Source organism: Acinonyx jubatus, chromosome A2 (assembly GCF_027475565.1).
Source record: "Acinonyx jubatus isolate Ajub_Pintada_27869175 chromosome A2, VMU_Ajub_asm_v1.0, whole genome shotgun sequence".
NCBI classification, from domain to species: domain Eukaryota; kingdom Metazoa; phylum Chordata; class Mammalia; order Carnivora; family Felidae; genus Acinonyx; species Acinonyx jubatus.
The window spans coordinates 148,110,226-148,136,855 of record NC_069383.1 but is presented as its reverse complement, the minus strand read 5'-3'; the positions used below and the strand labels follow the sequence as shown (position 1 = coordinate 148,136,855).

At 55.6% G+C, this 26,630-nt stretch overlaps 3 protein-coding genes and 1 long non-coding RNA gene across 12 annotated transcripts in view; 1 reads left to right on the top strand and 3 right to left on the bottom strand.

Moving 5' to 3' along the window:
• The window catches only part of LOC106979182 (cadherin EGF LAG seven-pass G-type receptor 3), a 38,090-nt gene extending 32,824 nt beyond the window's left edge, over positions 1 to 5,266 (bottom strand). For 4 of the 5 annotated variants that reach the window (XM_027038665.2, XM_027038667.2, XM_027038668.2 and 1 more), the window contains exon 1: positions 15 to 5,266. In XM_027038665.2, coding sequence (XP_026894466.2) covers positions 15 to 4,128 — 4,114 coding nt within the window. In that variant the 5' untranslated portion in view covers positions 4,129 to 5,266. The remainder of the gene's footprint in view (positions 1 to 14) is intronic. The other variant, XM_027038674.2, reaches the window with a different exon arrangement.
• A 5,033-nt stretch (positions 5,267 to 10,299) lies between these two features.
• NCKIPSD (NCK interacting protein with SH3 domain) lies at positions 10,300 to 22,753 on the bottom strand. 3 transcript variants are annotated; one of them, XM_015077031.3, is made up of 13 exons: positions 22,597 to 22,753; positions 19,356 to 19,465; positions 18,902 to 19,106; positions 18,624 to 18,714; positions 17,928 to 18,418; positions 16,476 to 16,646; positions 16,240 to 16,326; positions 16,013 to 16,151; positions 15,852 to 15,932; positions 15,573 to 15,701; positions 15,386 to 15,478; positions 15,079 to 15,251; positions 10,300 to 12,836 (listed from the first exon to the last, which is right to left on the bottom strand). In XM_015077031.3, the coding sequence occupies exons 2-13, from the start codon at positions 19,400 to 19,402 to the stop codon at positions 12,633 to 12,635; spliced, it is 1,911 nt and encodes a 636-aa protein (XP_014932517.2). In that variant the 5' UTR covers positions 19,403 to 19,465; positions 22,597 to 22,753; the 3' UTR covers positions 10,300 to 12,632. The 3 variants fall into 3 exon arrangements, with proteins under 3 accessions (XP_014932517.2, XP_026894477.1, XP_053075392.1); XM_027038676.2 differs by lacking the exon at positions 22,597 to 22,753 and adding an exon at positions 21,973 to 22,258; XM_053219417.1 differs by lacking the exon at positions 22,597 to 22,753 and having other exon boundaries at positions 19,350 to 19,449.
• On the top strand, positions 22,299 to 25,231 carry LOC113593551 (uncharacterized). The gene is made up of 3 exons (XR_003413770.2): positions 22,299 to 22,754; positions 22,959 to 23,018; positions 25,092 to 25,231. It is a non-coding gene; the product is annotated as an uncharacterized LOC113593551 (long non-coding RNA).
• The window catches only part of IP6K2 (inositol hexakisphosphate kinase 2), a 30,527-nt gene continuing 27,882 nt past the window's right edge, over positions 23,986 to 26,630 (bottom strand). For all 3 annotated transcript variants that reach the window (XM_015077034.3, XM_015077033.3, XM_027038677.2), the window contains exons 5-6: positions 25,216 to 25,391; positions 23,986 to 24,760 (exon numbers count right to left, since the gene is read on the bottom strand). In XM_015077034.3, coding sequence (XP_014932520.1) covers positions 24,260 to 24,760; positions 25,216 to 25,391 — 677 coding nt within the window. In that variant the 3' untranslated portion in view covers positions 23,986 to 24,259. The remainder of the gene's footprint in view (positions 24,761 to 25,215; positions 25,392 to 26,630) is intronic.

Below are 26,630 nucleotides of genomic sequence, written 5' to 3'. Positions count from 1 at the left end.
CCCCCACCCCTCACCTGTGACAGTCACCAACATGGAGGCCACCAGTGGGCGGTTGTTGTCTAGCTTGCGGCTGAGTCGAAGCTCCCCACTGGTCTGGTTGACCACCAGCAGCTGCAACTCATTGCCCCGCTCAAAAGAGTAGAAGAGGTGGTCAGAGACATCAGGGTCATAAGCTGGGATGCGCCCAATAACGCCTGAGGGAAAGGTGTCTGAGCGGTTGGATACATAGTTGTTGAAGAGGATCTGGAAGTTGTTGAGCACAGGGCTGTTGTCATTCTGGTCAACCAGGCGGACATGCACAGTGGCTCGACTGACCAGAGGGGCAGACGTGGCCTGCACCACAATCACATATTCCTGGCGAGCCTCATAGTCCAGGTCAATGAGTGCTGTCAACTCTCCAGAGAAGATGTCCATTTGGAACAGCTCAGGGATGTTCCCCTCCACAATCTGGTACATTATATGTGCATTGGGGCCTTCATCAGGGTCTACCGCAGTGATCTGAGCCACCACTGAGCCCACAATGCTGTTCTCCTTCACTCGCACCTCAAACTCCTCAGCTGGGAAGACAGGGGCATTGTCATTTACATCCTGCACCGTCACCTGGATGCTGACCGGAGTCCTCAGTGGGGGTACACCTCGGTCCACTGCATAGGCAGTAAGTTCATACACTGGTACTGCCTCCCGATCCAGCCGCCTCACTGTGCGGACAATGCCAGAGGTTGGCTCAATGGTAAAATCTCCATCACCATCTTCCCCATTCTGGAAAGTGTACTGGACCCTGCCATTGGCATGAGCATCTCGGTCAGTGGCTGAGATCTGCAGGACACTGGTGAAAGGTGGGGCATCCTCAGATACCAATCCCGTGTAGTGGGAAGCCACAAACTGTGGAGCATTATCATTGACATCATTGACCATCACCTCCACATAAGTGGTGTCTGCCTTCTGTGGGATGCCATTGTCCCGAGCTGTAATAGCCAGTGTGTAGGTCACCTGGTCCTCATAGTCCAGTGGAGCCTGTAGTGTAATGGCCCCTGAATCTGCATCAATGCGGAACTGGGGCAGGTTGTCCTCCAGGAGATAGGTGATGCGAGCATTCTCACCCACATCATCATCAGAGGCACTGATAACCACCACAGTGCTACCCACTGGCCGATCCTCATTCACGCTCACTGAGTAGTGGGCACTTTGAAATACAGGCCGGTGAGTGTTGGCATCTGTGATATTGATGTGCACATAGCAGTGATCGTGAAGCGCACGGTCAGAAGCAGTTAGCACCAGCTTGAAGTAGCGTTCCTGCTTGTAGTCCAATGGCAGAGCCAGTGTCACCAGACCTACACCCCCCTGGGTGCTGATAGCAAACCGATTCCGGGTGTTGCCACCTGTGATCTGGTAGCTGATGGCACTGTTGGCATCACGATCTACAGCGGTCACACTGACCACAGTAGTGCCCACAGCTGCATCTTCATTCAGCCGTAGGTGGTACTCCTTCATCGTAAACTCAGGCCGATTGTCATTAACATCTAGCACAGTCACCGTGACACTGGCTGAGGCTGAGAGTGGAGGTGTGCCATGGTCTCGCGCCTCCACACCAAAGAAATAATGCTCCACAGACTCACGATCCAGGGGACCACTCACAGAGACCCAGCCAGTGGCACTGTTTATCACAAAGGGCATATCAGGTGCCACACCAGTTAGGGAGTACTCTAATCTGGCATTCTCCCCATGGTCCGCATCCACTGCCTGAATGTGGATGACCGAATGGCCCAGGGGTGCGTTTTCCAGTACAGAGACCTGGAAAGGTGTGCTGACAAAGATAGGAGTATGGTCATTGATGTCCACTACCTGGATGCTGGCCAGGCCTGTGTTGTTGGACAGTGGTGGCCGGCCTGCATCCTGTGCCCGGATGCGCAAGGCATACTCTCGCTCTGCCTCAAAGTCCAGAGGTGCCACCACCTGGATCTCGCCCGTGAGGCTGTCGATCGCAAAATGACCACGACTGTTGCCGCTGATGATGTTGTAGTGCACCAGTCCATTGGCATCCTTGTCCCGGTCGGTGGCTGTGACGCGTAGTACCACCGTGTGGGGGCGCACGTCCTCGCGCACTTGCGCCACGTAGCGCTTCTCGCTGAATTGGGGCGCGTTGTCGTTCTCGTCCAGCACAGTTATGTGCACACGCACAGTGGCAGAGCGCGGCCCAGGTTCCTGGCCCTGGTCGCTGGCCTCCACCACCAGCTCGTAGCTTTCCATGTGTTCGCGGTCTACGCGACCGCTGGTGCTTATGAGGCCAGACCGCGGATCAATCTCGAAGGCGGCGGCAGCAGCGGCGCGCGCAGCTGGCGGCCCCACGAAGCGGTAACGCAAGTTGGCGTTGGGGGGCGCGTCGCCGTCTGTGGCACGCAACTGAAGAATGGGGTAGCCCTCCTCCACGTTCTCGCGAAGCGTCTCCCGGTATTGCGCCTGCTCAAACACTGGCGCGTGGTCGTTGCGATCGGTCACTGTAACGGCCACCATGGTAGTGGCCGAGAGGCGCGGCGAGCCGTGGTCCTGCGCCGTCACGCGCAGGTAGTGCCGCTCCATGCTCTCGCGGTCCAGGGCAGCCTCTGTGCGAATGAGGCCGCTTAGTGGGTCAATGCTGAACAGCTCCAGAGAGCGGCTGTTCATAAGCGCAGCCAGCGAGTAAACTAGGCGCCCGGCCTCGCCTGCGTCCGGGTCCTGCGCCACTACGCGTAGCACCGCGGTGCCAGCCGCCTCGTTCTCGGGCACTAGCGCCTGATAGTTGTACTGCGGAAACTGCGGGTGGCGGTTCGCGGCGCGACGGGGGCGGATCCTGCTCGCTGTGGGTATTCTCCAGATTCCCGACTGAGCCCGGATCCCCGGGGGGCGCGGCCCGGGGCGCTGCGGGAGGAAGCGGCGGCGGAAGAGACCACGCGAGCGCATGCGCTCGGGCGTCGGCTCGAGAGCTGTCCGAGACTCGCGCAGTGCTGAAACAGACTCGGGAGCTGTCCTCTCTATGAGCGGTGCTGAATCCAGCCCAGGGCCACATCCTATAGCCCTGGGGGGACAATCCGGCTGGGGGGCTGTCCTCGCCGCTCGAGATGTCGCGGTTCTCTCGCTCTGACCCCTACGCCTCGGTGCCCACAATTCCCCGCAGCAGCGCGTGGTTCCCACTTTTTTGGGGGTGCCTCTTCCAGGATTCCTCTGGGAGAACACTGGCTTGTAACCACGGGGCCGAACCAGAAGGTCCAAAGGGAAGGGAGAGCTGTTCCTCAGACTTGGGACCCCTGGGGGCAGAGCCTCTGGAGACTGACTATCTTTTCGCAAGGGTCCTGTCCGCCCGCAAGAGGAGACCTCTGGGCGCCAGCATAACAGAGCCCCTGGTCCCTGTCCTGTTCCTTGCCCGCGTCTGTCTAAAGCCTGGACCCCATATTTCGCTCCCAACCCCGCGTCCGGCTGCTCAGGGAGCCCTCTACCACTCTGGGCGCTTTGCCTTCCCCCTCGGAGCCCCAAGAAGACAGGCTCCCTGACTCCCAGGCCAGGCTCTTCATCCTCTTGGACCCCGGGCGTCTCGGGACAAAGAGCTAAGGCTCCGCCGCCGGTCCGCGCCCCTGGCCCCGTAGCGGCAGCTACCCCTGGGTCCCAGCCTTGGCCCCCGTCGACCCCCAGCTCCTCTCGGCTGAGAGGGAACAAAGAGAGGAGGAGAAGGAGCAGGAGTAGTGGGGTCGTCGGCCCCCTGAGACCCCACCAAGGCGGCCGCCTCGCCATCACCCCCCGCCTCCCCACACGGCCTCCACCGCCCCTCGCCCCGGTCCGGGCCTTGGGCCCGCCCCGCCGCTCGGGCCCCCTCCCGGGCCCCTGCCGCCGCCCCGGTTCCCCGCCTCTCGGCCTGTCGCTCCGCACCGCCTTCGCCCTCTGGGCACCATCTACTCCGCAGCCAGAGCCCCTTTGGCGTGCGGCCCCGGCTTTTGCCGTCCCCACCACAGCATCCCCGACGCGGCTGCCGCCTCCCGCCGCTCCAACATGGCTCCCGGCTTCAGCGATGGTTCGTTCCACCTCAGCCCCGAAGCCCCAAATCCTGTGGTACAGCCCGTTGCGCATGGCAAATCTGGCTTCTGAAGCTGTTGTCGCCATCTTTATTAAGGGCAAAGCATAACTGCTGCCCGCGGTGCTGAATAAGGGTTGGAAGGTTCGCCGCCCCTGGATCCACCCTCCTTGCTTTGGGACACCCCCCTCACCCGCCTTCCTTCTTCTAGGCGCGGTCTCAGCTCCATCTCTTATTCTTTCTTCTGTTTGCAGGTCTTTTGTTCCCCTTCCTGAGCACTAGTTCCGGACCCTGTCCTGGAGTTTGGTATGAAAATTGGTGCCAATGTTGCGGAGAGAGCGTTCTCATGACTCTTGGCAGGGGTACCATGTGGAATCCCGGGGACGCAGGGGAGGTTGACTGGATGGGGACCTGGGACGCCAGACCTAAAGTTGATAGCTTGAACTGTTCGACCACTGAGTTTTAACTCGTGAAACATGTCGCGACCATCTGTTTGGAGTGTCTCTGCAGAGCAAGGACTGGAGATGACCCGCCCAGGCGTGAATAGAGAACAAACTCTTCCCTGCCTTGCTGGAACCCAGCAGTCTCCTGCGCTGGGGGCCCCTCTACTGGAGGAAACACCCTCCTCCAGGCCGCGGGTCTCGAAAGCTCTGGGATGCCACGTGGAGCCCGGCGTTGCCTTGTATAACTGCAGCCACGGCTTCCTCGGATCCCCGCCCCTCGCCCTCCACGACTGCGTCCCTTAACCCCTTGAAGGGACTAACGGAACCTCAATCCTCCTCCCACGGTTCAATACAGTTCTCCCAGAACTGAGCAACTCCAGGAGCAAGTCGGTTCCGGATGGCCAATGGGCAGATAAGGCGGAATAGACGTCACAGAAGACGACACCGGGTTGTGAGAGAACTATTGGCACAATGGGAGGCTCCGCCCCCCGACGGCGGACTCATTGTCTTAGGGGAGGGCTCTGTGGATTCCAAGGTAGCCCGGAGAGATAATCCCGGAGGCTCTCTGCCCCCTGGCCTGCAAAGGCAGCAGCGGCAACGCCCTGCAGCGTCATGGATAAAGGGCGCGGGCGTCCCCAGACCAAGGAGGGGTTTAGGGCGGGATCCCAGAACGCTCCAAGGGGCGCGGCTCCAGTTAGGAACTAAAGCAAAACTCCTGGCTCAGGCCTGCAGCCCACTCCAACGGTACATATGACATCACCATCGACCAATCAGGCGGCACATTCTTCGGCCCCTCGACTTCTTCGCTTCCGGGAGGGGGGGTTCCCGTGGGTCCCACCTCCTGAGCGCCCTACCTAGCTGTGGAAAGCTGGCAGGTGGGCTCCAGAATCTGAGGACGCCCTAAGGTCGGAACTTCATGCCGGATATACGGTCTCGGTTCCTATGGGCGTGAGGATTGAGCACTGCTGAGCCGCTGAGGCGGAACTGGGTTGGATCGGGGTCCAGTCGGTGGAGGGCGTGGAGGGGCGGGGTCAGGGACGAGGATTTGGCTGTACAGTAGCCCTCCGGGTCCACAATCTAGCGAGTGCAGGGCACGAAACTTTACACCAACAAAGGAGGGAAGCAGGAGGCATGCTAGGGGGAAGAGTACTAGGGTCCCTGGGGAGCTGCCTCAGGCAACTTAGCGATCTGGGACGGCTTCCTGCTGGAGAAAATGCCTGAGCAGAGCCTCGAATAACCAAGAGGAAGTCTGCACCTACAGGGGAAGGAGGAGCCATCCTAAGTCTTGGAGGCTAAGTGGGCACTGTGCAGAGGGGTAAAGGAACCATGGCAGAGGGAAATCGAGCTCTGCTGTCTTCATTAGGGCTAGCAGTGGCTTCAGCTGGTGCTCCTGTAAAGAGCAAGACCTAGACCTCTCCTTAATACACTTGACTTGCGGTGTAACGGCGGTGGCCAGCCCTGTCACTCCCTAATGTTCCTGCCTCCACTGTTATCCTCTCTTTGTGGCTCCTCCTCCCCTTGTGCACTCACCTCTGTGTCCCATCCCCCACCCGCACCCCAGCCCCGCTCCAGCAGCAGCTTCTAATGTCCCCTGTAAAGACAGAAACTAAGTATTGATGATAGATCCTCCCTTCCAACAATGTTCTGGAGCAGCAGAACATTACTGGAGGAAAACATTTTACATTCATGACCACAAGTCTCAATATTATATGGGAGGGGAGGGCCTAGCCAGTGCTGTAAGGCAGGAAAAATAAAAAGGTATGAGGATTGGAAAGGAAAAAATAAAACAAGCACAAGCAATAGGATTGTGTATGTAAAAATTTTTAAAGAACCATAGGTAAGTTATTAGAGTGAGTTTAGTTAGCAAAGACATTGAATACAAGGTCAATACATAAAAATCAATTGTTGGAGCACGTGGCTGGCTCAGTTGGTGGAGCATGCAACTCTTGGTCTTGAGGTTGTAAGCTTGAGCACCATGTTAGGTGTAGAGATTACTTAAAAATTAAATCTCTATATAAATAAATAAGCTGTAATTTCTACATATCAGCAACAGTTTAAGAAAATTTGATATGCCATTTACAAAAGCATCAAGTAACAAAATGCCAGGAATAAAGCTAATGAAAATTGTGCAACAGGGCATCAGGGTGGCTCAGTCAGTTGAGTGGCCTACTCTTCCACTCATGTCATGATCTCACCGTTTGTGAAATGGAGCCCTGCATCAAGCTCCATGCTGTCAGCAAAGGATTCTCTCTCCTTTCTCTGTGCCCCTCCTCCCTCCTCTTGCTCCCCAAATAAATGAATATTTAAAAAAAAAAATGTGCAGGGCACCTCGGTGGCTCAGTCGGTTGAGCGTCCGACCAGTTCAGGTCATGATCTCACGGTTCGTGAGTTCAAGCCCTGCGTCAGGCTCTGTGCTGATGGCTCAGAGCCTGGAGCCTGCTTCCAATTCTGTGTCTCCCTCTCTCTCTGCCCCTCCCCCAGTTGTGCTCTCTCTCTTTCTGTCTCTCAAAAATAAATAAATGTAAAAAAATAAAAAATAAATTTAAAAAATGTGCAACACACACATGATATTGAAAGAAATAAATACATAAATGGATGAAAAACTATGTTCAAAAATTGGAAGATTCAATATTGTAAAGATGCCATTTCTTCCAAAATTGACATTGACATATGGTTTCAATACAACTCCAATAAAACCCCAGTTGGTTTTGTCTGTGTGCATTCGTGTGTGTGTGTGTAAACTAATAAACTAGGTTCTAAAATGAGGGCCAGGAATACCCAAGACAGTCTTTTTTTTTTTTTTTAGTTTATTTATTTATTTTGGTAGGGACAGAGACAGTGCAAGTGGGAGAGAGGTAGAGAGAGAGGGAGACAGAGAGAATCCCAAGCAGGCTCTGAGCTGCCAGCACAGAGCCTGATGCGGGGCTTGAACCCGCAAAACCGTGAAATCATGATCTGAGCTGAAACCAAGAGTCAGTGACTGAGCCACCCAGGCACCCCACAGTATTTTTTTTTAAGTTTTATTATTATTTTTAAAAATAATCTCTACACCCACATGGGGCTCGAACCCACAACCCAGAAATCAAGAGTTACAAGCTCTACTGACTAAACCAGCCAGGCACCCCACCCAAGACAGCCTTGAAAACCAAAGTAGGAGGACAGTTTTTCCTCTACTGGGTATAAGAAAGCTACAGGAAACCAAGACTATGGTGCCAGTACAGGAATAGACTCCTGAAACATAATCCAGAGATAAGCCTAAAGATGTGGGAAGCCTTGAATTTTGATGAGGTGGCTTTTTTTTTTTTTTTTTTTTTTTAGAGTGAGCAAGTAAGGGAGAGGGGAGAGAGAGAGAGAGAGAGAGAGAGAGAGAGAGAGAGAGAGAGTTTTAAGTAGCTTAGTATGGAGCTTGATGAGGGGCTCAATACCATGACCCTGAGATCATGACCTAAGCTGAAATCAAGGGTAGGATGCTCAACCGACTGAGCCACCCAGGAGCCCCCAAGGGTGGCTTTTAAGAGTCAACGTGAGAAGGGGTGCCTTGGGTGGCTCAGTCAGTTGGGCATCCACCTCTTGATTTCGGCTCAGATCATGATCTCATGGTTCGTGAGATCGATCACCATGTTGGGTTCCCTGCTGACAGCTCAGAGCCTGCTTGGGATTCTCTCTTTCTCTGCCCCTACCCCCACTCTCAAAACTAAATAAACTTAAAAAAAAAGAGAATCAATGTGAGGAAATGACGGCCTTTAAAAAAATTTTTTTATGTTTATTTTTTTTTATTTTTGAGAGAGACTGAGCATGAGTGGGGGAGGAGCAGAGAGAGGGAGACACAGAATCTGAAGCAGGCTCCAGGCTCTGAGCGGTCAGCACAGAGCCTGATGTGGGGCTCCAACTCACGGACCGTGAGATCATGCCCTGAGCTGGTCATGCTTAACAGACTGAGCCACCCAGGTGCCCCTGGGCTTTTCAAAAAATGGTGCAGGGTCAGTTGGATATCTGTGTAGAAAAAAATTAAATGAGACCCCTACTTCATACTGCATACATAATTCCAGATAGATTTGACATCTGAATATGAAAGAAAGAGAACATAGCTTTGAGAAGACAATACAGAATATCTTCATGACTTTAAGCAAATATTTATTAACAGGACACAAAATGCACTAAGCACAAAGAAAATCCTGAGAAACTGGATTACATTATAACTAAGAATGTACTTTCATCAAAAGACTATGTTAAGGATGGGAGAAGATTTTGCAAAATAGATAACCCAAGGACTCAGATGCCACATACATACTACAAATCAACAAAAAAATAGACAACCCAGCAGATGAGCAGGCCAGAGATTTGAACACACACTTCACAAGTGATCCAAAGAACCACTAAACTAATGAAAAAGTGTTCAACCTCTTTAGCCATTAGGGAAATACAAATTTAAAAATACTACCATAGTGTACCAGAATGACTAAAAGCAAACATAAAGAAATGGCTGACAACACCCAATTTGGGGAAAGAGGTGGAGAAGCTGGAAGTTGCGCTACTGGAGGAGCATACACTGGTACAGCTACTTTGCAAAAACTATTTGGAGCGTTGGCTTGTGACCCTGCAGTTCCGCTCATGAAAACATATTCCCCAGTATAATGCATATGTGCAACAAGAAGACCTGTGTAACGATGTTCCTGAGAGCGCTATTCACAATTGCCCAAAACTGGAAACTGAAAGGTCATCAGCAGTGAATAAATGAGGGTATATCCCATACAACATTGGGGGTGAACACACTGGAACCACATACTATCGCACAGAAGAATTTCAGAAACTTAATGGTGAAGAAGCCAGACAGAAGAGTTTATACTGTATGATTCCATCTGTGTAAAGTTCAAAAATAGGCAAAGCTGATCGGTAATTGCCTCTAGGGAGGTCTGGAGAGGAAGGAGGAATCAGTGATTAAGAGGGGGCACACAGGGACGCCTGAGCAGCTCTGTCGGTTAAAGTGTCCAGCTCTTGATTTCAGCTCAGGTCATGATCTCAGTTTGCGGGATGGAGCCCCACATCGGGCTCTGCGCTGACAGCGTAGAGCCTTCTTGGGAGTCACTCTCTGCCCCTCCCCTTCTTGTGCTCTGTCTCTCTCTTTCAAACAAACATGAAAAAATTTTTAAAAAGAGGGGCACCAAAGTGGGCCTTAGGGACTGGTGATACTCTATTTCTTGACTTGGGTGGTGGTGATAGCAGCATTCTCTGTCATTCATTCAGCTCTATTCTTTGGTGTATTTTTCATGGCTATGTTATTCTTCCATAAAAACAGAGAAAAAATGGGGTACTTGGCTGGCTCAGTCAGAAGAACATGTGACTCTTGGTCTTGGTCATGAGTTCAAAAAGAGAGAACAAAAGGGGCACCTGGGTGGCTCAGTCGGTTAAGCGTCTGACTTCAGACGCTTCTGACTTCAGCTCAGGTCATGTTCTGACCTCTGTGCTGACAGCTCAGAGCCTGGAGCCTGCTTCGGATTCTGTGTCTCCCTCTCTGGCCCTCCCCCGCTCACACTCTGTCTCACTCTCTCAAAAATAAACATTAAAATATTTCTTTAAAAGAGAGAAAAAAAGAAAACATTGTTTTCAACTACTCAGAGCCTCTGTATCTTTGGGGGACTGAGCAGGCATGTGATCTTTACCCACTCCCTCACTCTGGAGTTGCCTGATGTGTGTGTGCCAGCACCATTAGGTACCCGTTTCTACACCAGAGGTCAGCCCAACCCCCCAGCCCTCATTGCCCCTCAAAATTTCTTGAGTTTTTTCCCTCAGCCCCACCCAAAAACCCACCCGAGTGGCTTAGTTGTCTCCCTCTGCCCTTTCTTTTGCTCACCATATCCCACATTTACCATCCTTCCAAGCAGCCAAAGGGGTGTTTTCTCAAAGAGTTTCCTCACTGAGGAACTCTCTGGCTAATCATATTTCCCTCTGTGGTTCTAATTTTGTGTTGTGAGAGCACCATCAGGGTATCTGCTGAGTGGGTCCTGGAGGTCTGCACCCTCTCACAGCATCTGTTTGCTGCCAGAGGCCAGTATGTAACTTTGTCACCTGGGGCTCTCGCATCCCTTACAAACACGTGCCAGGGCCTCTTGGACAATCATACAGAAACCGGCAGGGCCTTCTGATCCTCATGCCATGGGGCCCTACTTTGCTCATCATAGGTGCCAGCATGGGGACAGATGGCACAGCACAGCCCTGCCCTTCCAGTGTGTGTGTGTGCGCAAAACAGGGAACAGAGCAAGGCATGGGGGCTGTCACAGGACCTGTGCTTTTCACTCAATTACACTATCTCAGGAGGAGAATCATGGTTCTCTCAGCACTCCAGTGAGGAAGGAGTCATGGCCGGAAGTCAGTGTCACTGACTCTGGATGTGAAGGGAAAGGCAGAATGGCTCTGGGATGAAAAGCGACCAGGCTGTGCCACACAGCTTTACTGGGGGGCATTTTGTCAGCCTCTCTTCAGGTCCAGCAGGGGAGCCTGTGCATTTAACCCGAGTCAGCAGTTAAGGAAGGACATCTCATCAGCCATGAGTGCTTAGTTCCCTCATCAGTTCTCATCAGTGCTTAGTTCCCTGTCAAATATTCCTGCCTCAGCTTCCTGAGGACCTGTTTTCAGGGGACCCCACCCCTAGCCCTGACCTCTCTGTGCTTCTTGCTGGATTAGACAGTCCTGTTGAGAAAATAACAGAACAGCCTTCTGCCTTCAGCCCCCCAATGAAAAAGGAAAAGTTATGACTGGAAGTCACAGTATCGGGAACTCTGGACACGTGGAAGGGTCTTATGAGGATCGTCCTGGGTCAAAAACCAAAGGGAACTGATGAAAACCACTTCTGACTGATGTCTGTCTGTGGGTTCCTGACTCTCCTCCCCCCATTTATGGCGAGAACCTTTGTTAACTTGGGAGCCCACAAGGAAAATGAAGTTTTTGCCAAACGGTCCCTAATTCTCCTCAAACAGTAGTGCCAACTAAACCCCACAGCTGTTGAGATACTCTCCTTGCCCTACAGTAATGGCCAAATCTCTGCTGAGGCTGCAAAATGAGGGGCTCTTGTTGGACCCACTGACAAATGAGAAAGGGAACAGAGCTGGACAGGCAGGGAGGGAGGCTGAGGCTGGGGTGGGGCCTGCTTCATTTGAGAGCAGCTATGAAGGAGAGGCTTTCAACAGGGGAGAGACTCAGCATTCAAAGCAAAGAAAGATGTAAGTGAAGTCTGGGAGGGCAGTCGCCCACAAACGGACCACAGGGCACTTGGCTTGGCCCAGAAGCAGGAACTCAGGGAGAGAAGCTGGAACAGGGCTCAAGGAACTTTGATGGACAGACCTATCAGGGACCACCCCCTCCTTACACTGGAGAGATCAGGGCAAGCAAGTGACAAGGTCCTGAGGCCCCAGCGTCCCTGCCCATCCTCTCCCACAACAACCCAGGATCATACAGGGGAGCCTGTTTCTGGATGCCTGTGATTTATTTCCGAAGGTGAGCTGCAGCACACGGGAAAATACACATGGCTTTTCAGTCTACATTTTTACAGAGAAAATATTCTGTCATTGGCTTTCTGAGTGCCATCACCCTATTCTGTGAGGCTCCAGAATAGATGGCCTGTCTCTAAGATTCTGCTTTAAAGCAGGAGCTTGGCCAAGACCCCTGGGGGTGGGAGCAAGGGAAAGCAACCCCCACGGGGAGCGGGGAGCACAGGAGAAGCACTCACGGCAAAGCTAAGGCAAAGAACAGCTGGCGGAAGGTGGCTCCCCTCACCCCAAAGACATGGCTTGCTGAGGCCCAGGACCCAGACGAGGCAGGACAGGGATGGCGGCTCTAGCCCAGCCCGGAGCAGCAGCGGGACTCTGAGTGTGTGTTTGTGCTGGGGGGGGGAGGGGGCATGCTGAAGAGGCAGCCTACCGGGAGATGGAGGGGCTTTAGCTCACACAGGCCCTCTGCCCCAGCATAGCTCCCAGAGCGTGGTCCCCAATCCCACACTTGGCCCCTGGCACTGGCTCTACTTCAGGTGGGGGCCCTGCTCAGGTCCCTTCCACCACCACCTCCCCCACACCGTCTGTGCAAAACATGCTTAGGGCCAAGCCTCCGCGTCCCCTGCACCCTGACCGGGGCTGCAGGGAAGGGAGGGGAGGAAGGCGCTAGCTGGGGTCCTCGCCCAGCACCGGGAATTCCTTGCACATCTCTCGGACAATCATGCGGTCCATCTGGCCCTGGGGCGAGGCTTCCTCTTCAGTCAGGATGCGGCGCAGTGTGGCCTGCAGGTCGGGCAGCCGGTGGCGGTGCTGCAGGTAGGGTGTGGTGCGGATGACGGCGTGCATCAGGGAGAGGTACTCTACGCGAAGCTGTGGGAGGAGCAGGTGAGCTCAGGGACCCTGGGAGGCACTGCCACTGCCACAGACAGGAACAGGCTGCCACGTGGACCCCAGAGCTGCGGACCGCCTCACGGCACCGAAGATCAGGGCTGCATCCCCAGCGCCCACAATGTGCCTGCCACATGAACTGGCCTTCAACAGTTGCTGAGTAAGTGAATGAATGGACCATTCCAGACACAGGCGTCCCAGAACGTGGCCAGCCCCCAGGAGTCCTGGCTCAGAAAGGCGGCAAGGGGAAACCGCCAGCTCTATCTTCCCAAAACTGAAGGCTTTCTAATGTTCTTTCTCTGACTAAAGCGCACAGCCGTCCATCTAAATGCACAGGCCAGTAACACAGCTGTCTTCTGTGACACCGCTCTCTCCCCTCTGTCGGCACACCTCATACCCAACCCACTCCTAGGACCTGGCCACCGTCCTACCTTCCACACATGCCAGAGTCCAGCTCTAACACGCCCTCTAGTCTGACACCCCAGCTGCTCCTTTTCCCCACAGACCCCCAATCCACTGACACGATCCCAATGCTTTTCCTCCGTCTGCCCCCCTCACCATCCCTTATTTCCCTCTTTCCCTATGGTTAGAGGACTCAATCCCTTCTCTAGGCAGCACCACCCTGTAACCCCCCAGCCTGGTCAGACCACAGCACCTACAAATCACTGCCCAGTGTCTAAGCCCTAGACAGCCACAGAGCCTTGTGCAGGCCTCAGCTTCCTTCCCTACCACAAGCCTCAGACGGACACGCAGCACTGCCTTGGCTCCTGCCACTTTTCTCTGCTATGTTCACACGCCCTTAAGAACCACAGCCCACCTTTTCTAGGCTTTCCAGACCCCAAAATGCCTGGACAGCTGGCCTTGTGCTTCATGGAGAAAACAAGCAATCTTTCAGAAAGCCCTTGTCTTCCCCTCGCAGCACCGACATCTCACCTGTCTCTGCCAGAATAAGCTGCCTTGGCTCCCTTTAGGGTGAGGGGTGTCCCTCCACAGCCCTGGGCCCTCCGCCACTGCCTGATCTACTTGACTTCTGTGGTGGCCCACTCTCCCGTCAGCCATTTCTTGATGCTTGCTGGATTATTCCCTCTGGCCCAGAGACCTGCACCAGCATCGCCTACCTCTAGAACACTTCCTGATGACTCCACATCTCCCTCAGGCGGACCCCCTCTTTTCTGCTCCCTTCACAGAAGAACTACAGGGGTTGTCTCCATTTACGGCTTCCAATTTCCCCCTCACTCCCCTCCAACTTCAAATTCTCTCTTAAACGTTCCATTCTTTTTCCCTCCACTCCACGGACGCTGCTTGTCAGTCACTTGGGGACTCTGTGGGGGCAATTCCAGTGGCCAATTCGCAGCCTCCGTCTTACTCAGGCTCTTAACTGTGGAGACAGCTCATTTCCCTCCTCCTCTGAACCTTGCTTTGGGCTCCTGCTCTCTCCAGGGTTTCCTCCTGGGCTCCTCCCTACTTGTCCTCACTGTGCCCTGGGCCGAGGCCCGAGCTGCCCTCTGACCCCTCCTCCTCACACTCTAGGTGGTGGCCCTGAAACAGGCTTCCCGTCACACTGGTGCACAGGCAACTCTCCAGCGTGTCTCTCCAGTGTCCCAACTCAGCTCCACTGACCCTAAATGTGCTCTGTACCTGGCTGTCTAACAGGTATCTTCTCAAACCTGACACGTCAAAATGCAACTCCATTTCCCCCCCAAAGAGTGTTTCCCCACCTGAGTAATCACACTTCATCCACTTGATTGCTCAACACAAGTCCAGTGGTAAGCCCTGGGACCCACCTCCCATACCCACAAATCTGACCTCTTCCCAGGAGGCCACGGCTGGGCTGCCCTGACAGCTGCGGCTGCTTCCTCACAGACCTCCGCCTCCCCTGGGCTCATACAGTCCACACTCCGTTCGGGGTGTCCATCAGGTCACTTCTCCTCTTCTGAGATCAGAAGCTCCTGCTGCAGCCTCTGAGGCCTTGTGTAAATGCCACCTCCTCCCGCCTGACCCCGCTGCCCTCCCCACCCCAGCTGTGTCCAGACAGTCTGGCCCAGATCAGCTCACCGGGGCTCCTCTGGGTCTGGGCACACCTGCCATGGCTTACTGAGTGGCCTCCACACTGGCCTGGCTCCAGCTGTGCCCCGTCCCCAGTCTCCATCAGTGTCCTGTCTCCAGTCCATTTTGTTTCGGTTTCTACACACCTCCCATCCCCACTGCAGCCACCTCTAGGTACCTTGTCTCCGGGCGACAGGTCCGCGATGTGGCGCACAGTGATGTCAATGAGTGCCATCATGTCTGTGTGGTAGAAGATGGCAGCCGTGGCAGGGCTGGCGAACACGTCCTGTAGGAACTTGAGGATGGAGTGTGGCGGCTGCGGCTCATGTTTGAAGATGCGCACGGGGTCATCTAGGAAGCAGGGGGAAGAGAAGAGGGGTCAGGGCTGTCACTGTGGGAGGGCCAGAGCCACTGCAGGGAGTTATTGGGGATCATGGAGTCCCAGGACAGCGAAGCAGCGCCACACAGATTCCTTGCACCCTCACCTCCTCTGTTCAGGAGCAAGAGAAGCTTCTCGGAGAAGATCTTGACGTTGGAGTGTTTGCTCAGGGCGGTCATGATGACGTTCTGGTCAGGGGCTGAGGAAGGACATGGGTGTCGGTAGATCAGCGCACAGGTACCCAGCCAGAACCCCCAGCTGGTCGGCCACCTCCCGCTGGGCCCCATTCCCACCTGGCAGGTGCAAGTTGAGAGCCAGAAGCAGGTTCATGCAGAGATCGGGCAGCTGTTCTGTGGTGTCCAGGGGCAGCCCATCCTCGACGATGCTCAGCAGGAACTGGGCAAAGGGTGTGCCCAGGTGCTCTGGGAGGGGGGTGCACGGAGTCAGCCCTCCCCATCTGTGCACACCACCCAGCCCCCTGGGTCTCCGTCAGCTCTGGGGACACCCGATCCCTGTCAGGTACGTGCAGTGGGGCTCCCAGCGGTCAGCTGGTCGGTGACCTGCTCACTTACCATAGTGCGCATATGGCACTGCCTCCCCCATGGAGAAGACCATGGCCAGGATGAGGGCGGAGTAACAGAGTTTCTGGTGATCTGGGGGGCAAGGCAGGCGGTGAGAGCCCCTACAGATGGTGGGAACCCCCCACACGGCAGGAAGCTCCCCCTCGCCTCACCCTGCGTGTCTGTCTGCATGTCCCGTGCCAGCTCCACAGGCAGCACAGACGACACGAGCGTGGAGATGATGGCTGCATCCAGGCTGCACATGGCGCCAAAGCACTTGAGGAGCAGCAGCCGCAGGGACACCCGGTGCTCCTGGCAGGAGACCCTGTGCACTCAGTGCCCGGAACCCCCACCTCTACCCGGGTGCCTCCACGCCCCCGCCCCTCTGTCTTGCACACACCATTTGGTAGTAGGCCACCAAGGCCAGGACAGACTCGAACTCATTTCTCTTGCACATTTTCTTGCAAACTTCGGGGTCTGCATCCGTCTGTGGAGAGGAGGAAGCATGACACAATCAGTCAGTGTGAGCCGTGTGGCCACACATAAGCAAGCTGAGTACACGCAGGGGAGACTCCTGAGCACTGGAGGGGACAGTGCAGGGTCGGGGGGAGACACCCGTGGGCCCCCACCCCGCACCAGAATATGTAGCAGCTCCTCCAGGTAGCAGCGGATGACCCCTTCATCCTCGTACAGGGCCCAGCTGCGCTGCTGGGCATCGTCCTTGCGCCGAGCCAGGTCTGCAAAGATCACCTCCAGCCGCTGCTGGTCATGGCAGACTTGCCCTGAGGGCAGGGCAGTGCTCAGGTCCTGGGGGAGAGAGGAATGGCTCAGCACATTCCTTGTCCCTCACCATCTCCAGGAAGCCCCCAAGGTTTAGAAGTCAACCCAGACCCTGAGAATGTCACAGGTGTGAGTTCCAGGTCGACATTGGGAAAGGGTTCCCAGCCTCATCTCTCAGGGCTGCTCCTAGTCAGTGTCCTCCCAGAACCTGCGAGGGGACCAGCCTCTGGTTCTCTTCCTTCCTCCCCTCTGCCCCACGTCGAGCTCCCACTATGGACCCTGCTCCTGTGGCCCACACCTCAACATCAAAGCTCCCAAGGGCACCAGCCCAATTCTACACCCCCTCTGCAAGCAAGTCCACTGCCCCCAGTCTTGATAACCTGCTGGGCTCAGATTCTGCCTGAGACACATCTGTGGGTGCCTTCCAACAACCTGCCGCTCATCCCAGCCCTGTAGAAACATCTTCCTCAAGGAAGGCCACCGACTGTATCACTGCCTGAGTGTGACTGAGATGCCACCCTCCGAATCCACATGAAGTGGCACCAGGCCTGGTCATCTCCCCACCTCCCCCGTCTCTCCCAAATGCTTCCAGCCTGGCAGCACCCACCGTACTCAACACAGACAAGTCCACTGACCTGCTGCTCCCTCCACCCCACACCAGAGCTGCTAGGTCATGGGGCCCTAAGGAGGGATCTTGGGCCCATCTGGTCCCCAGATGGAGATGGCTCGTCGCCCTCCAATCCCGCTTCCTGACCAGTGCCCCAACCCTGGCAAAAGATCCCACCCACCCTACAATGCCCACACACCTGACTCACACCTGAGTCAGTACTGAGGCCTCTGTCACAGCTCTCAAAGCACCCACTCCTTTCCACTGCCAAGGCCAGCGAGGTACTGCCTTCTCTCATGCTCTATGTCCGCTCCTCCCCTGCAGCCAGAGATGACTCTTGCCCACCTGCATCTGGTCTCATCTATCACCTGCCCCGGGTCTCACCTCTCCCACACCACCTGTTCCCTCACTCCCTGTATTACAGCCATGCTGGCCTTGTTCCACCTCCTCCTGTGAGCCAAGCTCGGTCCTGCCTCATGGCCTTGGTCCAGGCTGAGCCTCTGCCTGGAATGCTCTTCCTCCCTTTCTCCTCCAAGGATCAGCTCAAATGTCCCCAGCACCCAGCACAATGAATGCCAGGCTAGAGCTCAATAAACACCTGTCGAGTCAAGGCTGGACACAAGCATGAGAGTGGGAATGGGGCAGGGGAGGCAGGGCGGCCCGAGGATGGGGAGGCCCCTGGCCCTGCCGCCCACCCTCACCTTGCCCTCTACCAGCGAGAGGAGGACCTGCTCCATGATAGGCGAGCTGGCCGGCACAGAGGCCTGGATGTGACCCACCACGACGCCAATAGCCACACGGCATAGCTCGTGGCTCAGGCCGGTGTTTCTCCGCACGAGCTCCATCAGCTCTGCCCCGATGGTCTTGGGCACAGCAGTCTCGGCCACCACCTTCTCCTCTGTAGTCCCCAGGTCCAGCGCACCCAGGGCCTCCAGCTCATCAGGGGCTGAGGTTGTATCAACTGCCACCTCCTCTGTAGGGGGCTCAGGGGCTGGCACCTTGGAGGGAGGGGGCTGAGCTTGGGACACAGTGGTGTGAGTGCCTCGGCGGGGCACAGGTGGGGGCGTGGGTGAGCAGCTGGGGCCCAGCTCAGACGAGCTAGAGCCGGTACAGAGCGTGTCAAGGGAGGTGCTGCTGACTGAGGAGCCGCTGGACACAGAACTGCCCCCGGAGGGCGTGGTGTTGCGGCCGCCTGTGGGCAGAGAGTGGATGCTGTGCTGGGACAGCCCCCTGGGTCCCCTACCCCTCCAGGCCCTGAGCCCCGCCCTCCCAACACAGGGCCTGGTTTCTCTGCTAGACCCACCCCTCCAAGCCCAGAGCCCCCAACTTTCTGACACAGGCAAAGCAATCATTCCACCACAGGGTACTTCCCCAATTGCCCCAATCCCGCCTCTCACCACTGCCTGAGGCCACCAGGGCCTCACGGTCTCGGCGCTTCACAGGTGGAGGTGGCATGGCGGGTGCTGCTCGGCGAGGCTGTGGTGGGATCTGAGAGGACAGAAGCGGGATCTGGGAGGACACGCTGCCATCTGGGGTACCGGCCTGGCTAAGGCCCTGAGCTCTTGGCACAGGCGGACTATGGCTCTGCATCACTGACCCGACTGGACCCTTGGAACCTCTGGACCAAGCCTAAGCTCCACCCACCTCCCTCGGCCAGGATGTCCTCCCCACATACCTGGTAGAGGCCTCCGTCCGCCCCGAGATACTCGGAACTAGGGAGGCTGTGCTGCCGCTCAAACCCAGCTCGACACGTCCCATTGGGCTGCCTGGCAGCAGCAGCGTCCAGATGGTGGTCACTGGTGGATGGGGTCATAGCTGCAGGGCTGGAGGCTGAGGGGCCTCTGCGGGACAGAGTCTCTTTCCGATGGTGGATCAGCTTCCTGATGGAGGGACAAGGAGCTTACTGGGCGAGTTACCTTAAACTCCCAAAGTCCTTACATGCTCCCCCATGGGTCCTGGGCCCCCCAAAGCTCGGGCTCCTGCCACCTCCCTCATGCCCCACCCTACTCTGCATTACCCCAGCTCTGCCTTACACACAACCCCAGTATCCACTAAAGGACCCCCACCCAACTGTGCTCATTAGGGTAATGGGGTGGAGGCGGTGCCCTCTTCCCCTCACCCACACTCACTGAAGGACTCCACGCTGCTCCAGGCTGTACTTGCCACCATCCCGCATGGCTGCATTGTGCACAGCCTCAATGGCCCGGTCAATGGCTTGGAGGACATCTTGCTCCAGGCCCTGGGGGGGAGGGCAAGGATGGGCAGTTAGACCTGGGGGCCAAGTGAGGGTACTGAGCCCAGACCCAGCCCGGGATGCAACCGGGGCAGACAGAGGACCATTATAGCTAAAGGCTGGAATGGTAGACATGAACACAGAAGTTGAACCAGAATATCAAATAAGGTTCTCAAACGGTGTCACTCAGGGAGCTGGGGCATGGGGTGGCCTCATGCCGCTGCTTTACATCCTGGGGCCCCACTCAGACCCCACAGTGAGGCTCTTAGCTGTCTCTGAAAATCAGGGGTCCAGAGCAAAAACAGCCCAGGGACCCCCAGCTTGAGGCCAGCAGTACACACCTAGTCTCTCCCCAGGTTTGGCTCAGAGCCCAGGCTGAAATGCCAAGCAGGGAGCCTCTAGTGTCTGGAACCCTTAACAAATCACTCTGGATCTTGTTGATCCTTCGCAAAACCAAGGTCACACTCCAGAATAGCCCTGTCCTCATAGAGCCTTCTGCAGGCCCTGGGATGGGCCTGAGGGACCAGCTGGGGATGGGCCAAAGGGATCTCCTCTCTCCACCCCTGCTTCTAGCCCTCATCCCCCTCAGCTGTTTCCAAGGAATCTTCCAGACCTGCCCTGGGAAGCGGCAGTTCTGTTTGTGGCAAAGGACGGACATGGGAGAGGGGCCTGGCCCCTGTCCCAGATTCCGTGCTGCAGACCCAGCAACTCAGGGGTCCAATCTACCCAGCCTGCCTGGCATGGTGTGAAGAGTAAGGGGTGGCAGCTGTGGGACCAGCCACTTTCACCCCTTCCCTGTCCACGATGGTCCATCAGGCTACATGGAAGTCTCAGAACTGAGGTGACGTCACTCCAGAGAGGGTCTAAGGAGCTTCCCTGAGGGGGACAGACAGATGGATGCAGAGGTCAGCAAAGCCCTCCAGGTACCATGGGGTGTGCCAGAATGCAGAGAGACAGCAGACAGAAAGGGGAACAGAAAAAGAAATACATACACATAGAAAATAAGGAAGAGATAGAAAGAGAGAGAGGGAGGGAGGGAGAGAGAGCGAGACAGGCAGAGGGAGACAACGCAGAAAGAAATTGAAAGCTGGAGACAGAGAAAGGGAGAGAGTCGTAATGACAGACAGAGTTAGGGAGACTGAGGCAGAGGGAGGTATGCAGAAAGAAACTATGAGAGAAACCGTGGCCTCTCTGCCATCCCCAAACACCAAGCCCCACTGGCCCTGGAGAGGAGCCTCACAGGCTCTTCGAGAAGAGGCCTCCAACAAGCCCCCAGCCCCAGAGAGGCTGGGTCTGACACATTCACGATAGAGCTGGCAGCCTCTGTGTCCAGGGCCCCACTCATACCCCAGGCACTCCTAGATGGAAACAAGCTGAGGGTCCAGGGCCCATCCCCTCTGGCAAGACCAGATGACATCTCCAAATTTATCCTGTTATTTCTGTCCTGAACCAGGCTGGGACAGGATGTTTCCAAAAGGATAAGGACTAGGATGGGGCGGGGGTGTCTGGCACAGGCCAGGCCTGGAGGCTCCAGGCCCTCCTTTCCCCTGAGGTCAGAATAGACCAGCTAGAGACATTGCACCCCAGCCCCCACAGCAGGACTATTCTTGGGGAAACAGGAACTGGAGACGCAGCCTCCACTGGAAGGAAATAGGGTCATAGTCAGACCAGGGGAAGCCATGAAGAGATCTCACTTCCTTACAATGGGAGCAGCCCCCACCCCAGGCTGGGGACACAGAGGGATGGAGCTTTTCACTTTCAGAGAAAATTAGTCTGTTAAGTCAGGGCCTGAACATGGCTTGTAATAGAGGGGTGGGGGTGGGGAGAGTAGTGCCAGGGAGTGTCACTAAGGGCTGAGATCTTTGGTTCCAAGAGGGTTGGGGTCAGTCTGAAGAAGAGCTTAGGGGTGGCTGAGTACAGGAGGGTGAAAGACACTCAGGTCCCACCCTTAGTGGGTCATCTAGGAGATACGAGTATCATCTAGGCTCCAGGGCCTCAGTGGAGAAGTGAGGATGGAGGACGGTGGGGAAACAGGTGGTGTCCAGGGTGGTCTGGGGTCTTAGTGGTGGAGGCAGTGGCTCCAGTTGGGGGTCTGAGGGTAGGATCCAGGGGATCCAGTGAAAGGGCCAATTACAAATCTGGGGTCTCAGGGATCTGAGGAACTGGTCAGAATTCAGTGGTACTGGATTCTCAGGACTGAGTCTTGAATTCTACTTAGATGGGGGTTCAGACAATGAGTCTCAATAGGTCTGGGATCCAAGGAGTCTCAGTCCCAGAGTTAGGCTTGCAGGTCCGGAGTCCTCAGAGTTGGCTGTCAAGGGCTTGGCCTTTTCTGGGAGTGCGGGCTCCTGGGGTCCCAGTTCTCGTGGGTCTGGGGTCTCAGGGTCAGGTGCTCAAACTCCCTATCTGCGGGAAGTTTTGGCGGGCCTGGGGCTCCGGGGTCGGTCCCGAGAGCCTGCGATGGGGCCCAGTCTAAGGACCGGTGAGGCCGGGCTGGGGAGGGGCACACTCACCTGCAGGCGGCGCAGGTAGGCGGGCGGCACGTAGCCCGTCTCGCCACTGCGCGCCCGCGCCGCCAGCCACCAGTGCGCGCTGCTGCGCTCCAGCACCAGGAAGGTCTCGCCCGCGGCGAACGCCAGCGCGTTGGGCTCCGCCGAGCGGAACGCGTAGAGCGCGCGATACATGGGGCCGGGCCGGGCCGCGCCGGGGCAGTGGAGGTGGCGGGGGCTGCGGAACCAGGACGGCAGGCCCGGAGAACCGCGATCGCCCCGCCCCGCCCCGTGACACACGACGCGTGCGCGCGCCCGCCCGCCCGCCAGCCGCAGCCCCGCCTCGGGAGGGGGGCAGCCCCCGCGCGGATCGCGGCGCCCCCTGGCGGCTCCAAGCGGCGCGACCCGGTGCTGCTCGAGTCCACCTCCAGTCGGCCTCCAGTCCGGTCCCGGTAACTCCGACTCCTAGACCACACACCCCTACCCCCGACCACTGGCTCCGCACCCTCCCGGGCGCCCCACCCCAGAGTCTCCGTCCTGGCCCTCCACTCAAACCCGGTATGCGGCCGTCCTTCCTCCTTTGGCAGAGTCTGTGTCCTACGCTCTAGTCGCATGCGTCCCTGCCATCCCGAGGGAGTGGGTCCTGACCTACTAACAGTAGGGACGGCGACTCCGCGAGCGTAGTCCCATTGTTGGATCTCGCTGATTCGACACTTGGAGGCGCCTGTGGGGGGTCCGTCTCCTTGGTGTCCCAGGCCTCATGACCCCTCTCTGAGGAGTCCCTACTCCAGCCACACCGAAACCAGGTCAGCCATTCCCCAGTCTCAATTTCTCACGTCCTGGATGCCCACCCCCCCCCCGCACCCCCCCCCCCCTTCAGTAGCTTCTCTCTACCCCTCTAATGTGGGTCTTTCCATAGGGTTTCCTCTGCCTGGGACCTAATTCCCTCCCTCACAGCATAAGGTCATTACTCTCCCAGTCGCTGTCATATTGCTCTATTGTCTTTATAGGACTTACAACTCCAAACCATCTTATGTCTGATGCTCCCTTCTGAGCAGATAGAAGAGCTGGTAAGGGTGGGGAGGGGGGTGCTAGGTAGCTTTAAGAGCTGGTTTGACCCTGCACACCTCCAATTAGCCTGGACTGGTCCTTGATGTCCTGAGGGAGGAAGGGACCCAGGGGAGAGGCCCTAAGGGTCCTGGGGGCCTCCCATTCCTGTCCAGCCGCATTTCCCACCAGAAGCCTGGGCCCAGGGTGTAGCGGGTATGGGCACAGCCAGGCCAGTACATGCAGTTGGCATTTGGGGACATAGTACACAGAGGCACAGTGGGCCTCAGAAAGGAGTGTGGGGCTGATAGAACTGGACATCAAGACCCTACCTTCTTGGCACTGGGTCTGCAGTTCAAGACCTCCTGCCACACCTCCCAGTAACCCTCCTAGCACAGAAGTAGCTCTCTTCGGGGCCGCCCTGGCTACAGCTGCTTAGGACAGGAGATTGGCATAGTTGTGGGTTGCAGTGGTGACAAGAGGTTTGGTTAAGAGGACCCCCCTGCCTGGAACACCCTTTCTCACTGGGACCCCCACCCCCTCATCCTGCTGGGACCTTCTACCATGGAGCCCACCATCGCCAAAAGACCAGAGCCTGGCAGCTACCTGAGGCCTTGGTTTGGCTCCAGGACATCTGACATCACAATGACCAGCCAATTAGCTGCTGCCAGTGGTCCAGGAGATGGATCCAAGGTCTGGCACACCTGCTGCCCAACTTTGGCTTAAGTTGCATGGAGGACAGGAAAAGACCTGTATCAAGGGTCACGTAGTTCTTAGGGGATGCTGGGACACTAGGCCAGCACAGACCCAAAAGGAACCTAAGGTTATATGTGTGGAGGTCCTCTTTGGGTGACCTCAGGGCCCGTGAGGTGGGGGCAGTGGCAAGAATATTCCTGGGCTAGGGTGGAGGACACAGAACGTGTCAGGATTCTGAGGGCTGGGATGGGGTCTGGCTGCCTGCCCCTACTTAAGAACGACAGCAGCACTGTGTACAATTAACAAAAAGATTTGTATTAGAACATTTACACTCAGGGAAGAAAGAGGTATCTGCATCATCAAATGTGGAATGTTGAAGAAACAGTTAAAATAAATAAAAGACTCCGAACGCGATTGGGGCTGGCTCAGGCTGGGACTCACAGAGGCCTCTGCACATCAGCTCCAGGCTGCAGGGGCCAACGCCTGGCCATACTGGCCTCCTCCCCGACGCAGCACAGCTGTGCCTGGGACACAGAGAGTCTCTCAGGTGCTGGTGCAGCCAGCAAACTCACTCCCCACTTTCCTCGCTTATCTCTGTGACAATGTCTATGAGGCTCTGGAGCCCGAAGATATAGCCAGCATCCTGGCCCTCATGTACCACGCTGTCCTCGCCATACAGCCTGCAGGTGGTGTGTGCAAAGTCGATCATGCGCACGTCCACTGAGCTGGTGCCGATGGGCTTGTAGGCATAGGCACCTGCAGACTCGTCAGCTGACTCCTCAGACAGGTCCTCCAAGTCCTCAGCATCTGAGTCCAGGGCCACCTCAGGCCATTCTTTGCCATCATAGATGACCAATAGGGAGCTTGAGTAGAAGCGGTAGGACTCCTGTCGCTCCAAAATGGCTTTGAGCTCAGCCAGCTTCTTAAGCACAGGGCCCAGGAGTTCACGGCGCAGATACCGACCATTGTGGAAAAATTGGAAAAGTGCCTCCTTGAAGCCCTGCACTGACAGCTTTCGTCCATGGTACTTGTTCATGAACATAAGCTGCCCACTCCCTGCCTGGTACACCTGTGGGAAGAGACCAGCAGGTTAGGTGCTGACAGCTGTCTCAGAGCCTGGACCCTGGGGAACAGCAGCAATAGGACACCCCTGGATCAGGTCCTTTAACCTGTTAAGTATACCAGTCATACAAGGCAATACCCTTTCTGATCTACCACCACTCAGGATGCAGCCCTCTGACCTGGTTCTGTCCTCAGACCCCTGCTTAGCATATCAGTTGGTGGAGAAGGCCTAACCATCTTGCCTTCATTCCCACTCCTGTCCAGAGACTCTGGACTCAGTCAACCAGCTCAGCCCCAGACAGTTCACCGAGGCATGCATGCTTTTTTTTTCTAACCAGAAAGCAACAGACTCACTCAGCCATGCTGAAATCTTGAGAAAACAGCAGGACTATGCCCACGGTGGAGAGTAGAAGCTACTGGATGCCCTAGCCAGCCCGTGGTATGCACCAGCACTCCCCTCACCTGCATGCCACACACACGGACACCGATGACAGCAGATGTGCTCTGCTGGCACTTGCGGATCTGGTTGGCTGCCTTCTCCTCTGAAGCATCATCACCATGCTGGCGGGTACCCATCTTGAGGTCCAGGACACAAGGCACCTCATAGCGGGAAGTCAGATTTTCCAGTAAGATGAATTCTGAGTGGTTAAGGACAATCCTCCCTCTAAAGAAAAGGTGCTGCTGCATGGGGGCTTTGGCACTCCAGGGCACAATGCCTGCACACAGTGCCTCAGAAAAGCCCAGGTCCACAGAAGGCCCCATCAGTCCTGCTATCCCCCATGTAGGGAGCCCAAGGCTGACTAGAGGGCTAAAATCAAAGAACTGAATTCTTGTCAGGGAACTGGCATGAGGACCGCCTGCACCCGCACTCAACATAGGCCTGGGCGACACACATACGGCACTGCCACAACTCAACAAGGTATGGGAACAGGGTTTCACACTGTCCTAAGTTTCAAACAGAACATCAAATAAATAAATCCCATAACCTTCTATGTGAACTGGAAATATCTGCATAAACTCATGAAAAATTTTCTCTTTAAAATAAATGCGGGGGCGCCTGGGTGGCTCAGTCAGTTGAGCATCCGACTTCGGTTCAGGTCATGATTGCACAGCTTGTGAGTTCGAGCCCTGCGTCAGGCTCTGTGCTGACAGCTCAGAGCCTGGAGCCTGCTTCGGATTCTGTGTCTTCCTCTCTCTCTGCCCCTAACCCACTTGCATTCTGTCTCTGTCTCTCTCAAGGGTGAATAAACATTAACAAAACTTTTTAAATAAAATAAAAGTGTATTTCCCAGCTGTGTGGCACTGAAAAGGTCTAGAAACAATGACCAGATAGTTGTGTGAGCACCCTTAGTGTCCAGACCAGTTTTCCTAGGGCAGGGATTGGTGAACTATGGCTACTTGTTGTACAGCCTATGAACTAGAAATCGTTCTTAAAATTTTAAGTTGTCAAAAAATATGCATAATACTTCATGACACATGGAAAATTAAATGATATGCAAATCTTGGTGATCATAAACAGTTTCATTGGGGTATAGTCATGCTCATTCATTTACATGATTATCTATGACTACTTTCAAGCTACAGTGGCAGAGGTGTGGCAGCTTCAGCCTGTGAAGCCAGAAACATTTACTATCTGGCCCTCTACTGAGCAGGTTTGTAACTCCTGCCTCAGAGGAATGACTGAACTCACATCTGGAGTAGGAAATATACATGACCCTGGGCCATCTTTTCATACCAGAAAGTAAGAGAGTCGTCACAGACTACTATGATTGTGTCAGAAGAACTCGAGAGCCTATTTTAAAGTACGAAAAAAATTTTTTTAAATGTTTATTTATTTTTGAGAGACAGAGAGAGACAGAGCATGAGTAGGGGAGGGG